The sequence below is a fragment of the Anopheles ziemanni genome, chromosome 2, assembly GCF_943734765.1.
Source record: "Anopheles ziemanni chromosome 2, idAnoZiCoDA_A2_x.2, whole genome shotgun sequence".
Lineage (NCBI taxonomy): Eukaryota > Metazoa > Arthropoda > Insecta > Diptera > Culicidae > Anopheles > Anopheles ziemanni.
In genome coordinates this window covers 20,157,501-20,172,700 of record NC_080705.1, presented here as the reverse complement: position 1 = coordinate 20,172,700, position 15,200 = coordinate 20,157,501, and the positions used below count along the sequence as shown (strand labels likewise).

The 15,200-nt window shown below is 47.6% G+C and overlaps 1 protein-coding gene across 1 annotated transcript in view; it reads left to right on the top strand.

The window, feature by feature from the left end:
• Positions 1 to 5,212: 5,212 nt before the first annotated feature.
• The window catches only part of LOC131283161 (protein apterous-like), a 56,943-nt gene continuing 46,955 nt past the window's right edge, over positions 5,213 to 15,200 (top strand). Inside the window, exons 1-2 of the mRNA XM_058312742.1 lie at positions 5,213 to 5,251; positions 14,962 to 15,167. Coding sequence (XP_058168725.1) covers positions 5,213 to 5,251; positions 14,962 to 15,167 — 245 coding nt within the window. The remainder of the gene's footprint in view (positions 5,252 to 14,961; positions 15,168 to 15,200) is intronic.

Sequence of the window (15,200 nt, the reverse complement as noted above, 5' to 3'; positions counted from 1 at the left end):
AACCCACGTATAGAAACTTTAAAGTGCCAACATTCGATTGCGTTGTTTGCGGTGACTTTATTTCCCAGCTCGTGCTCGTGCTCGTAACCACACAACTTTGGTGCGCATTCGATTGAATTGAAAACGCAAATCCTTTTTTCTACCGTTGTACTCGAGTTGGAGTGCTTCGGGTCGGTCGAGGACTTTGGTTGGTGGCGAACCATAGAACAGAGAGATGGAGAGCAAAAACTACTAGGGAAAATAAAAATTCACACATGGAACCCGTCCAACAGGATACGCATGAGTGGGTCGTTATTGTTGGAAAGCGTGCGCTTTTCATAGGGAAACTTTGTGGCCGGAGGTGTCGCGGTTTGTGAAGGTGTTATTCTGGCTCAAAAGGGGAGACATGTTTGAACAAATAAAATGTACTTCAGTTGCATAGAATGTAGTTTTTACTAGTTTGTTGGCTTTTTATAAGTTATTGGTTTTAAATATGGAGAAAATCTCACATATATTTGAAAAATTGTATATTCTTTAGTACCTTCAATGAGTAGGACGAATACATAAATGATTTCTGTGTTTAGGAGATAGTCCGGAACTGTGAGCCTGGGCTTGATTTTACAAACACCTGTCATATGAAAAAAAATGATAGGAATAGGATAAAATATAAAAATAAAGTGGAAAAACGGTCTTTTTCCGTAGCGTTCAAACAAAAATAAAGTGAAGTTTTTACTGCTTTATAAAAAACACGTCGCTACCCAAAATTTTTAATGTTCATTACACTTCAAATAATGTGCCTCGTAATTTATTGTAAAGAAATATTTGATCTTACAGATGGAATGAAAACAAATGACACATTTTCCTAATTAACAACTTGCTCTGAAAATGCATTGATAACGCAAAACCGTTCTCGTTTCCAATGAGAAGCAGGAGGGTTAAACGCAACAAGCAATCACCTAACACCAGTGTCGAAAACAAAGATGTTTCGATGAAGAGATACCGAACACTCTCCACACGCTTAGGATAACAGATTTGTAGCTGAAACCATATCGATCGTCAAATCGATCCGACATTGTTCGTCCCACGTATTTTTCTCACTTTTGTAAATTCTTTATCTTCTTGTCCGTTTGTGATAATCTCTCCCCTGAACGCCCAAAAAGAAAACCCCAAAGTATTCGTGTCATTAAGACATAACGATGCCACCGAATTTCCATACATACATTTTGTATCGTCTTACTTCGCGCGGTTGGGCGGTTTGGGAAAAAGTAGCAGCTTTGGCGACAGATACGTTATTGATATCTTCTCCCGTCGATCTGACACGATCGATAGGGGTTTATCCTTCCCCTCCTCCTCCTCCTACGATAAGGTGGGGGATGATGGTATTGATGCATTGGACGACTCCAACGTGGGGATTTAAATCTCTACCTCGAGAAGCGAGAGGAATTTATTTGGGTAGGTTTGTTTTCCTCTTCCCCTTCTCAAATACAAATCGCCAGAATCTAGTCCGCTACCACGAGCGCTCAAATTTATGCATCCCAAATGAGACGTCGCAACGGCGGCCGCATATTCCTCGTGGGAGTGGAAACGGACTTCCGAAGCTTTTCCATTCCAACCTGGTGGGGAAATAAAAACGGACACCAAATGAAGCCATTCAGCGCCCGAATGATGTCTGATGGACGTTGATTTCTGTTTTTCCGTTTTAGTTCTTCGCGTTCGCGCTCCTCCGCTCTCCTCTCCCCCCTCCCCTCAATATGCGCCATGTTTTGGACCTAACGTTAATATTTGCGACATTTGTGACATTCTTTCAACCCCCGTTTGATCGGTTGCGATGCTGCCGGTCGGGTTCAGGTCCAGGTGATCGGGCGGTTTTGTATTTCTCTTATGTTGTCTCCGGCCCCAACCCTGGCCAAGCGCGGGCTTTGGTTTATTAGCGTCTCCGCCTCCATGTCGCCCGGTGGCATGAAATTAGAGGTATAAATTACGATCCGGCCAAGGAAGTGACCGGCGACGATCATTAGAGCGGCTACCGGGAGGAGGGTGGGGGAGGGCGAAAGGAACATATTTATGCACTGGAATCCAGCCGTTGGGGAGTTTCTCGCGGTTCGGTTGCTCTGCGTACACCGGTTGCGTCTATTAGTACGGGTCTTAGCTCTTTTTTTTTTGGTGTTGTGACTTTCCGAATTTAATGCTTCCCCCATCGCTGTTCAACTAGACACCAAAATGTCGTCTCGACCACGTTGGACCAATATTTATTGTCATTTGATGACCCGGAATGGCACGGAATGGAAAACAAAGATCGCCAAACAAACCCTGTTGTTCGTACGATTGTTGGAAATTTTTTCTGTTGTATGGGAATCCATTGCGGGAAAACGGTACCATCAAAAATGTCGCCTGGGATGGCAATTTTTTTGAGTTTTTTTTCCCCGGTGCTGGTTTGTGACAAAGGTAAGGTTTCAAATTGTATGTCATCCTATGATAAAAGACCTTCGTTAGGAGTGATTGATAAGAATGTTTCCTTCGTTTTTTCTGGTTGCTTCGAACATTCTTCGTCTCGGTTGAAGGAAGGACGGAGAAGATATATTATACATCTTGTTTAGGTGCCCAAGGAAGGCAAATAGTCGAATATTTATCAAAGTCCTGTTAGTGTACTTTATGTGACATGATTGTTTTTGGAAAATAATGAAACTAAATTAATATGAAAGAGAAAATGAAAATAAAGCAGAAAATGATATTCTAATCGTCATAGTTTCAAGAATGAACTCTTTGTAAATATTTTCTGTGAAAAAGTTGAAACCATAACGAAATCAGTCAAGACGCTACCTAACAAAGCATCAACATTTTCGAAACAGTAAAACAAATAAAACAAGTCAACAGCAAACCACCGATAGCCCGGGGTGAAGCAAACGAGTCTTTTTTTATCTCATTTTATAAATTGCTTCCCTTGTAGTACGAGCGCTTCTGCCGGCTGCCGAATGGACGACAACCGCGGATTGAAACCCCGGCGTTGACGTACACGTTTTTCGTGTGACGGAAGCGTACACACACCGGCAAGAACGAAAGAGGGACATAGAAAGGATCGAGCGAGGGAGAAAGAGATCTTCGATTTGGAGGATGTTGTGCGGCGAAGATGAGTTCGCAACCCGAGAATCAGTGCTTCCGACGACCTTAACCACCCGCAGGACACTGGTCAAATGTTACAGCGCGGCTTTTGAGCTTCCCAGCATGGACATCGGAAACGTGAGAGGGCCACAAAAAAAGGAATAAATGTAAACTAAAGGAACTCAGATAGTCGGACAAAATGAATAAAAAAACAAGAAGAGGGAAAGAGCGAGCAACTACGCCATATCAACGCAGCATACAACATTATGCTACCGAACATAAAAAAACAACTAGCAGGAAAGAGAGGGAAAGAGCGAGAGATAGAGCGTAATGAAAGGGTTGATGATGGAAAAGAGAAGGAAATACAGTGTAAACAAAACTTCGAAAGAGAAGGAAACTTCATCCCCCCCGGTCCACGGTGGGGTTGCGAGAGGGGGATGAAACGCACAACCCAAAACGAACAAGAAGCAACTCGTCACTCACCGAAGCGACAATAAAAACGAAAATTCATTCATATAATTGTGGTTTTGTTTAGTACACTCATAAATTCGCGTTTTTATGCGCGAAGGTGCAGAAGAAAGGACGAAGCCGGGTGCCGAGGGTGATGCCCCTTTGGTCGTTGCATTTCCCTCCCCGGAGAAAGAGAAAGAAACACCCCGAGCGGGAGTGAGAGGGAGAGAGAAAGAAAGAGAGAAGGAAGAAAACGATGAGTTTTCTTCGATGGAAAACGCGGGCAAACGAGCGAGATGGCACGAGAGGGTTTGCTTTGATGCCGGTTTTGGTGCGAGCGCACGAACACACGGGCACAGAAACCATTTTGCCACGGCCCGCGTCGGACCGCCTACTTTGTGGGCACGGGCCGCATGTGTGCGTGTGCGCCCCGGCAGCCGCCGACCGAAGGGATCGCGGATGATGTTGCCGTTTGCGCGATCATGCGACCAGTTGTGCCGCGCTCTTCAAACAGACACCAGCGTTGAAGCAACGCATGCGCCGCCGTCGCCGTCGGTCGCTCCGAAGATAGAGAATCGAGAATCCCGCCCGCTGCCCGCCGCCCCGCCGCGGGACCGCGTACGTACTTCCGGCCCCATCGGGTTTCCGGGGGGTGTTTGTTGTTTTTCCTTCCGCAGGCCGGGAGTTTGTTTGGCCGGGTCGTGAGTTTGGTGTGTGATTTTTCGATTTTTCGGCCGCGTTTTACTGTGGTGCAAGTGGTGCGGTGTGTGTGTGTGATTGTGCGTTTGGGTTCGATTTTTCTCACACCCTCTCCCGGCCACCCCGTGGTGGGAGTTTTCACCCTAAACTCCCCCCGGCCGCAGCAGGAAGCCGCGAAACGAAGGCATTGATTTGTGGCTTACGCGTCACAAACTGACGTGGGTGTTCGTGTGTGCGTGTGTGTGTGTGTGAGTGTTAGTGTTCTTTCTCCGGTTGACTGCTCGAGCAGCATCCTTGCGCGATAAGGGATTAGAAGGCCCCGATGAATGTCAATCGGATCGATCCAATCTCGCCCGGAGTTTTTCGGGAGTACACCGCGATATCGAGACTAAGAAAGTAGTGGAAAATCAATCGCGAGTGACATTTGCAAGCGAAAAACGGATAAAATTATTAAACGGTATGCAAAGTTAAACATTGCTGAAAGAAGTAAAAGGTTCTTGAAAAAGGAATTATAACAATAATACAAAGTGAAGTGAAAACGGTGTGTTAAAAGAATCCACATTTATACCGTTTTAACAACATTTGTTGGTTCAAGAAGTTGGAGTAGCCCAAATCAAACCAATCCGATTTCCATCGAAGCAGGCAAAGACAGCAAGACTGTTCAGTAAGTGGTGTTAGACTGGTGGTGGAAAAGTGTCTAGATTTCGCACAGGAAACGTGGAAAACGCGTCCGCCCAAGAATGGTGCACCGTTCCGGCTGTTTCCCCGCGGCCATGGTGAAGGTTTGAAAGGAAAACTCGAGCATTTATCCCGACGATCTCATCGAACGTTTGTGGTGCTTCCGGTCGTGGACGTTGGGTTCGTGAATACGCGCTGCACGGTGGCTACGGTGACGTTGCATTCGGCGGAACACGGGGTGCCCGGTGCGAGGACCCCGCTGGGAGTAGTACCGGTCAACAACATCAACCAGCCACCGATCTCCCACATGGGCGTGTGCACGGAGGAGCGCCCGGTAATGCATTGGGTAAGTGTCTTCCACCGGCCTAAGTGTGTGTGTGTGTGTTTGTTTGTGTTCCAAGGAGTTGAAGAACGAGAAGTCGGTTGAAACTGAGCTGAAGGATTTTTGAAGCAATTGAGGAGTAGTCAACAATACCGTCGGTATTTCTTCTAGTTCTGCACTTTTGATTGTCCGTTGACATTCCTTTAAGAACAAGACAGAGAATAGAAGACCGAGAACACAGTCTTCTGATATCGCAAGTTCACTTTCAGTTCGTGTCATAATTAGTTTAATTGATGAGAACATCCGGAGTAATGAGCGCCGCTGACATTCGCGCTATGAAAATTCTAATGACTTCCAACGCTCTCGAGTCCCAATATTTTGCAAAGGAACCCCTAAAGACGGATCTAGCCTGCCAGCGGATGCTGCAGTGCGGGTTTATGGACTTCCCTTATCGGCCCCCAAAAGAGGCATCTGTCAAAATAAAGCCGTGCATTAGCCATCGGCCACTGATAAAGCTCGCCGGTCCGAAAAAAAACCACACTACCTTCTCAACGAATGCAAACAGACCCGCTTTTTGTCCTTGGGATAATGAGACCCGGTCCCCGGACAACGTTGTTCTTATTAGGCCTGCCGAAAAGGTTTGCCGAAATATGCCGGGGCGAGGGGGAAAAAAACAGTTGCCATCCCCAGCATAGTCGGCAACATTGTCGTGTTCGACGTGTCACGGGATGATGGAAACAAATACACATGATAACGACCATCGGACATGAGGTCAGCTAATCGTTAGGGGGACATACAAAACGAAAAAATAAAATAAAAGGCTAACCGGCGAATAATAGACACCATCGGTGTGTGAGGAGGCAAAAAAAAATTATCATGCCCCACACTTTGCCCCAAGACTAGATTATGAAAGCGTGTTTGATGAGGAAATCAACAACAACAAAATAAAGCAAATCCTGTGCGAAGGAAAACATCACACGCGCGCTTAAAATTTGCACAGGAAGAGTGAACCAAAACAATATTCCATGTGCATGCGATAATTTGCACGCCAGCGCGTCAAAGGCCGATTCGGGTTGATGTCTTTTCGATTGAAGTTCCGTCTTACTTTCCATCTTGGTTGTCTTCGCCTCCAACCGCGCTTGTTTCCGACCTAGGCAAAACCAATGTTCGTTGGGTGGCAATCGGTGGTCCGTTATCAGCCGCGAAATAACAAGCGAGCATGAAGCCGTTTTGGCAAACGCTAATGACCACCGGCCAAAGCCAAGGGCAGCCCGCTGGCATGTGCGAAAGCATATCGGGTGTCGGGTGTGAAGCCGGCCGTGTTTTTAGCGCGGCCCGGGTGAAGTTGTTTCGGTGTTAGGTAGGTCGGGGGTTTCGACCGCGTTGCGGCAATCTCATTGATCAGTGCAAATAAATTTTAGACGAACATAAACCACGTGCCTCCGGGGTTTTGGGGTTTTGAAAAACTCCTAATTAAAGAGGCGATAGAGAGTAAAATCGACCACACATTCTTAACAGGATCTTCGACCTCGCGCCTTGTTGTCCTAGGCCGCCGCTGGTGAGCTCCGTGCGCGAGGCAGATTAGAACATCGTCCTCAGCTTGTGCCCGACTGATTGTGCCTTCGCACCGAACATCCGTTCCGGGTGCACAAGTTCACATACCGCACTCTGCCATCGGCACACTTGTGCGTGCGGACTAATTAAATTAATAAAACGCGTCCTCTTTCCGGTGTGACTTTTGACGGCTTTTGGCGACCGTTCCGGTGCCTCACAGCAACAGCTTGCGTTGATAGTGGCGAAAGGATTCAGTGACGTCTACCTTTGACTTTTTGCCCTTTCCATTTGTTGTTCACCTCGTCTTGGTAAAACATTTTCCACAGCAGCTTCGGTTCGCTGACAAACGCGGCTTCCGAAATGCCCCGAAATAGAAGCCCCCCAATCAAACACATGATCAAAGATTCGTTGCGCCCATCGGGAGGTGAAGTGGTGGTGCAAGGAATGTGAGATTTATTCACTTCCCAAGCTTGACGCATGCACCGGCAAATCCCCCCAAATGTAAGGGGCTTGTTTTTCTTAAGCCACGTTGTTTACGCACTTCTCCCGGTTGGTTTTTGCTTCCCCTGAATCACTCACCACAAAGAGACCGCTCTACCTTTGACTCCAAAGTTTGTTGTGATAATTAAGATTAGTGGACTGAAAGGTCAGTCGGTAGCGTAAGCGTGTAACCTATTGTTGGTTTGTCGCTCGAATGGAGCTGTTTTTTGCTAAGGTACACCGAGGGTCCGAAAATAGTCCCTAGAGTAATCTTGGGTGCGTTCTTGGGTGGCTCCTTCGGTAATTGAATCCTTTGATGGGGCAAATAATTTATTTGTTTTCGTAATAGATTAGGGCTACCGTTTTGGGCGCATTAGCGTGTCGTTGTTTTCGATTCATCATCGGTAGTCGGAGAGGATTTATGAGGATGGGTTTTTGTTGCTTGTTTGCCTTTTTTGTCGTCGAGTTCATTTGTTTGTAAACAGTGAGCTTGCACAAAGGCATGATTTCACAACTTGCAATACTTCTCAGAGCCTCCGGAACTCTATCGAAAAAGTCCGGGAATCACAGCGCACCAAGCCGCCTTTTGCGTGAAAAGTGAAACGATGCGGCATCAAAATCTCGTGCTTGGAAAACGCGTTTGCACTGGTTCGTTTGGGAAACCCGATCGTCATCATTTTCCAGCTCGCCAGCGCAAAGGCCACGTGCTCGCGAAGTTCTAGCACAAAGCGAACGCACCGCTAATTATCGTGGAAAACTGTCTCCCCCCCCGCGATCGCACCCGGCGATGGTGTTTTTCCCCCGCTCCCCGGGTTGGGGCCGCTTTTCACCCAGCGGCGGCTGCCTAATTGCGTATATGCTCCGGGGTTAGATGACTCGTTACTTTTCGGACGACTTTTGGGAGATTTCTTCCTTTCTTTCTTGCTTTGAGAGTTTTGGGGACGATCGAGATCATCTCTTGGACGCGGTGATCGTATGCGATGTGTCTGGCGGGTTTTCCGCGCCGTGTCGAGGGCCAATTGAGGGCTCAGTTTTCCACCGACCGTGGGATGCGGTGGGAGAGCGGGCGGGTGCCGGATGGCTGACATTTCCCGGGAAACAGTCGATGGAAAGTAGACGGCGCGTGGCGCATCGCATCGTTTGGAGAAATGGCGCGCAGATGAAAATGCGCGTACGAAAAGCATTCCGCGCGGGGTTCGGAATGGGACAAACATTTCCCCACCCTCTCCCCTACTCACCCCGTTGTGCGTGTGTGTATGTCGCATCGTTCGTGGGCCGTTTTGTTTATTTGTTTGTTTGTTTATTCGCGCACCGCCAACGCGCGCGCCGGATCGTTGGTACCCGTTTTCCCTCGGCTTCCAATTTTTCCCAACCCAACCACACGGGGCACACTTTTCGCGCTGCATGAGCGACAGCATCTTTCGCGAGATGCATCTCATCGCAATCATCGCGCGCGGCCCGAATCATCAGTGCTGTGTGACGGGGTTTTCAGGGGGCAAAAACCGGCGCTCGGTGGGAGGGTGGTGGGAGAGGGAAATATGAAACTCCATTCGGACGTGGAAAAGGATCGCGGGGTAAAAATCGCGATCAAACCGTACCGATTACGCAAGGGTTTTCCTTTGGCGGGTGCACTATTTTTGCCACTGCCGATGATCGCGATCGGAATTTTTCACCGCCCCAGCGTGCGGTGTGTGCGCCCTTTTGCCTTTTTTTCCCACCATTTGCTGTATGGTGTGCTTTTGCACCGTTCGTTGTCTTTGAAAGGATGAACGATTCAAGTGACACAAGGCGATGAAATTGAAAATGGGAAAAAAGCGGCCCGGAGAGACCCGATGCGTACTTTATTTATGTCGCTGGCTTTTGGTGGAGCCGGCCAGCGCTTTTGACCATAAACGCTGATAACGTACCGCTTCGTGAGGGGAGGGGGGGGGAGGGGTTCGATTTTCCCTTGGCCGGTGACCCTTTTTTGGGGCGGAGGCTGGCGTATTGCAACAGCACCGTTTTCCTCTTTGGTGAACACCGACACACGACACACGAACCAATATGGATCGTGGCCGATGGTGGTTGTGGTGCAGGGAGGGTGATGGATGCCAACCCTCGACGACCACCTCTCCCCCCCCCCCCCCTTCCTCAGCGTGATCGGTGTGATCGTGATCGGGCCGCGTGATTGATCGATGACCAATAGAAAAATCGGAAAATCGCGCGATCACGTCGCGACCGATGTGACCAAAACCGATGTCGCGCCATCCGCGCCAGCATTGGTTCGGTTTGTTTTTGGTTGTACCTTGCAAATAGTGAGAAAAAAAGGTTAAAAAGTAGGCCAACGATGAATGGAGCGGGGGGTGGTGGTGCGAAATTAAAAATAAAAAATTACTTACACTTCGGATGGCCCTAAGCTGATCGATGGGACGAAGGGTTTGGGCAGACACGCATCCCTTTCAGGCGGCACAAATGTGACATGAAACTGGTACACGGAGGTACGGAGGGGTGGGATCGATGAAGAAATAAATATGTTTTATGGAGGCTGACGGTCGATGTGGCGTAAATGGAGGAAAAAAAAGGAGTTGCATAAGCACCGAACCATGGGAATGATCCGTAATCGATGGAACGTGATGCGCGTTGGAAATATCAATATCGATTATTGCTGAGACGAACATTGTGTATGTGTTTGTGTGTGATCTGCGACATGCAGGAGTATGAAATATGTTTATCATACTGAGCGAGAAATAACGATTAGTCGCACGTTTTCGATCTAGGACTCAGATGCTACAATGTTTTCTGCAGAAAATTGCTTCGTGGAATGCAATTGATCTACTTTATATTTAAATGGAAGTGGAATTCTTTTATCGCTAGTCTGTATTTAATTCTGGTTCACTACATATTTCCCATACGCTCAGATATCTTATTACTCCTTGTGAACAAAGCACAACAATAACTGCACTTCTCTGGCGCTCTCTCCCCGGCGGATGCGTCGGAAATGCGGGCGCAAAATCGGAGGAGCAACCTTCGGTGCAACATAAAACTAAATCCGGCCGTCGCTGGAAGATCGGGAGGACCGGTGACAGTCGTCGGGTCGGGATAAAAAGCCATTTAAAACCTGTCCCGGTACGGGTCCGCACATACGGCTCACACCTTCACCCGAGAGTGTGACAGTAACGAGAGGGAAAATTGTGATTTATACCATCGCGCAAGATTTATTACAATATCTCGCTTTCCCGCTCGGTGCGCTTTTCCCGGGGTGGCGGTGGGACACGCCGTTTGCTGCACGCGTTTTGTGTGAATTTATGAGTGGTTTGATGTCGTCCGGAATGCGAGATTGGATGGAGATGACGAACGAAATGACAGTGGCCGTGTGGAAAACGGCCGAAAAGGAAGGGAATTAAAAATTTGTTAAAAGTAATGTTTTGAGAGTTTGACGATCATTTTGAAATCACAGTTGAGTTTAAAAATTTGAAATTGAAAAAAAAACATGAGGGAATGGTTGATAATATTTGTGAGTAAATTAATGTAGATCAAACCTTAACTTCTTTCAGCTGAAGAACGAACATAATTTATACGCGCATAAATTTCCTTGTTTTCCCAAACTACAACCTTATGTGCCATTGCGGCATGTAGTATCAACAACAATGTAGCGCACATCACAAATTGTGCGATCGCAATCTCAACAATACTCATTAGTGCCTCTCGAGCTCGAGCTCGGCTTGGCGCGCTGCTGCTTTTTGCCACCAACTGCGAACCACCTGCGAAAAAGGGAGCGCTTGGCTTTGGGTTTTGGCAGGCTTTTCCACTGCCGGATGTCGTCTTGACCACGCATCCGGAAGAAGCGATCCACAGCGAACGCGAACGAACATGAAGAAGCCGGAGAAGCAGAAGCGATGAATAATCACATTTGGACACCCCTTATTTAACTTTGATTTGTGCTGCACCGTTTCTGGCTCCGCGAGACGACACTTTTCCTCGCACCCGAGCCAAGGAATCCTCGAGCTGGTGGGGGGATACTACGCCGGGGGTTACCGGGGAGGGGTCTACACGAGCATGACAAAACTGAAACAGCACGAAAACAGACAGTTAGACAAATATTTGTGAAGTGTCATTTAATTATTTATATAAATATGGATGTACGGTGGTGATTTTTCTTCTGCTCGGCTTCCGGCTTCAAACGGCGACAAGTTCGCGGTAGAACTGGGTTTGGCTAGAACTGCCGGTTGTAGTTTTATTTTTCACCCGATCCCCGATGTGTGTTTGTTTGGTTTTTCCACCTCCCCCAGCGGTGGTTTCTCCTTGCGGGGACGCGCTTAACGCGGTGCTTCCCCCGAAATATTTTTATTCCGAATATAAAAATACTAACCAGAAATGGAGCGAGTCGAACCGGAGAGAGAGAGGGACACGCTCCTGGCGGGGCGGAACACCATTTTTCATTTTCTAGAACATGGTGGCGCACACGGGAACAGATGTTTCGTGTTCGGTTGGTTGGCGCTCGGGAAAATTCCGGTAGGAAAAAGTTGACACATTAGAAGCTATCGATCGCGGTGGAAAGAAGACCGGGCGTCCAGATGGGACCCGTTTCCTTCGGGTCCTTGTCCAGCAAGATGTCCATGAGCCGTCCGATGTGGCAATTAAGTGTACGGAACTACTTGGTAGATATTAGGGAAACGGGCATGGAGATTTTCCCAACGACGGAGCATGGAAATGTGACGCACATGTGACACTAATTTGCGCCCCTGTCAGACTGGAGTACTCGGTCTATAGGCGGCCACGGGGCACGGTGCAAAAAGCAGGAAAACCCCTTTTTGCGGCGGGGAATTGATTGAATTGAAGTGAAATTACATGCATGCCAGTTTGATTATTATTAATTAGCGTTACACTCGGTTGATAACGGGCTTGACTGCTTGGTATGTTTGTTTGTTCGATTGTGCGAGCAACTGCGACGTTCCGGGGATTTGTTTTGTAATGCAAACGTTATGCGTTTCTGCTGACAGTAATTTTTGTGACATGCATGTGTGGGAATTAACTGCTGATAGTTTTACATCGGTTGGGCGCGTAATCATAAGGACCGGGTGTGATTTATTATTCAGTTTGAAACACCGAGTTTAAATTCTTCTCGTTACGCACCAAAGGATAGTCCTTTCGATTATCTTTATTTCATACGTTATCTCCTGAGAAATTGATTAAGAACTGTCAAAAATAAGAGAGCTGTTCCTGATTTTACCTACTTCTTTCAAATGTTCTTTACAAGTTATGATATTTCATGTCACCCCTCTCGAGTGTTGCTATCGGAAACGGCATAAATCACGAATCGTTTCAGCTTCGATTTGTTCCAGACGCTACTATCAGACACGCACTCGAAAAAAATGTCTTCACGTCTTAGTTTTTACTTATGAGCCGTTGGCTAGCATCATCAACATAGGTCAGTGTTTTGGTGCCGCGCCCGGGAGATAAGCTTCAGGAATTGGAAGACGGTTAGGCAAGGAAAAACGTTCCCGTGGGTAGAAGAACTTTCCAGCACGTGGTTGTTGCAGGTCAAGACGGTCGAATCGGGCCATCGCCGTGTGTGACATGAGAAAGTGTCGAGTTTTTTGTCCCCTCAGAAAGCAATCGGTTTTTTGTCTTGAAGGTTGAGTAACGCCAAACGGTCGAGTTCGGAAGCGATCCCCCAAAATCGACATCAAAACAAACGCAGGTCTGATTGAGACGGTTCATTAGATTGGGACTACTCCACCAAACGACCGCATTAGTCTAAAATGCGTCACTTTTCAATAATCCCGATGTTGGCCGTTTTTGCTGGTGATTTTTCGGGCCGATTCCGGTAGCCTTAAAATAGATTGTTTTGTTTTTATGTGGTCCGGGTGGTCCTTTTTCCCCCGGAAACATTGGCTCCGTCAGCTTCCAACACGTACTGTACGCGTTCCAAGTAGCAGCATCATCGAAAAAATAGAATATAGAAAACAAATCTTCTTCACCCATTCGATTATCAATTTGATCGTGAAGTGTGTTTTTTGTTCCCCGCGTGGTAGGAAAGTCCTGCCCCGAAGATTGACCGGTGGGTCACACACGCGCGTCGACTTTACGAGCAGCCTCCGACGGTTGAGGTCGCTCTTGTGCGCGTTACGGCGCATTTGCGGTGCCTGAATGGCCCAAGATAAGGGGCGTACCGCGTGTTGCCGATTTGTGGCCGACCGATATGGCCGTCTGATCTGTGCCGCCCTCGGCCGTGATGGGCCACTTGAATCGTGAACCTATTTTGTACATCCTCTTTTATTGCGATGCCACCGAGACCTTCCTAAATTGAAACTGAGACGTTTGTGACTGTTTTGTTTACTCGGTTGTCATGTTTAAAATCCTTTCCACGAGTGATACACTCTCTTGCTCGGTGGAAGCACTCTCACCCTGTGTTGGAATTAATTTAAAAAAACATGCACACGACCGCTTATCTACGGTCGCGGGTAAGGGCGCAGACGTTCTCGAAAGCATAAGAAGTTTCGAGTGTGCTTTCTCCTCTATGCTATACAGCGAATTTATGCGCGAGCATGGCCATAGTTTAATTTTCGTTTTATTTGTTAAACTGTCAATGATAAGAGCTCGCGCAGATGGGGTTCACGGTTCATCCATCAAACTTTTATGTTTTCCAAATTCGTCCAGAGTAAGAAAAGTATTAATGCAAGAGAAAAAAATTGCTCCAGCTCGTTGGTGCATGACATTTTTATAATACTTTGCAGAAACAAGCTGCAAAAGGGAAATGGGCAAAAGGATCCGTTTACACCGTTTTGTGCGTTTGCCTACTGCGAGCATTTGCAATTGTATTTCTTGCCGTTCTTGCGGGGCCGGTTTTATTTTTGCTGCATTTCCTTCGCGTCTCCATCGGGGCCGGGTTTTTGCATCGCCAAAGAATAGAGCCCCACGGGGAAAGGGGCGCATAAGTGTGAAAGAGAGAAATGAAGCACCAAGTTTTTCGCCTCGCCTTTTTTCCAAAGTGGGGGAAGATTCGCGGGCATTTTCTCGGTTCCACGCGTGTGCCCGACCGGGGGTGCGTTTATGCAGTTGAGCCCCGATGCGGTGTTGTGTATGTCTGTGGATTTGTAAATGTGCAATTATTTTAATTCTGCACCCGTTGACGGTCTGGCGGCGTTGGGGCTGAACGGCTCGGTTCGGTTCGGTTGGTTTTTACGTTTTTGCAGCAGACACACATTGGAAAACCGCGTCCGTAGTCGGTTTGGAAGTGAGAAAAAGAATGATCACCTACGGGTTTAAATAACGCTCGAAGAAAATAAAATAAAACCCCACACCCCGGCGTGGTAAGAATTATGGAAAACGACGCTTGGGCAGAAAAATGAAAAGAAAAGGAAGGATTTTGATGGAAGGGTTGTGAATCTATGTTTTTTTAGAAATTTATTTGGTAAAATATTCGATAGCCAGCCGACGAATGGGGTGGACTCGTTAGGAATGGCATTATGCATGCAAATATTTATCGTATTTCGCGTAGATGACGTATAATTGACGTAATCGGAGATCAACGAGGTGCATTCGGGTTAAGCATTATGCTGATTAGGCTTGACGGGGAAAAAAAGTTGCTACGTTTAGGGGAGTTTAATCCACGTGGAGGCCGCCCCTTATTTCCTCACTTTTGTTTCATCTACTTACGTTTGTTTGTTTGTTTGTTTTGTGTCTTTGCTTATCCGCCGTTTTTGTTTCTCGCCCGGCAGCACCAGAACGCCCGGTTTCTGGGCCCTCCGCGGGAGCGCAGCCCGGACCTCTCCAATGCCTGCCAGCTCAACAGCAACAACAACAACATCGTCAACCACCGGACCTGCATCTCCTGCACGGACACGTGCGAGCACAGTCTGAAGGCGAGCGGCGGCGGAAGCAGTTTGCTGGGCGTTAATCACCTCTACGCCGACAGCTGTCATAGGTGCGGTGCATTCCGATGCTCGCGGGATTAACG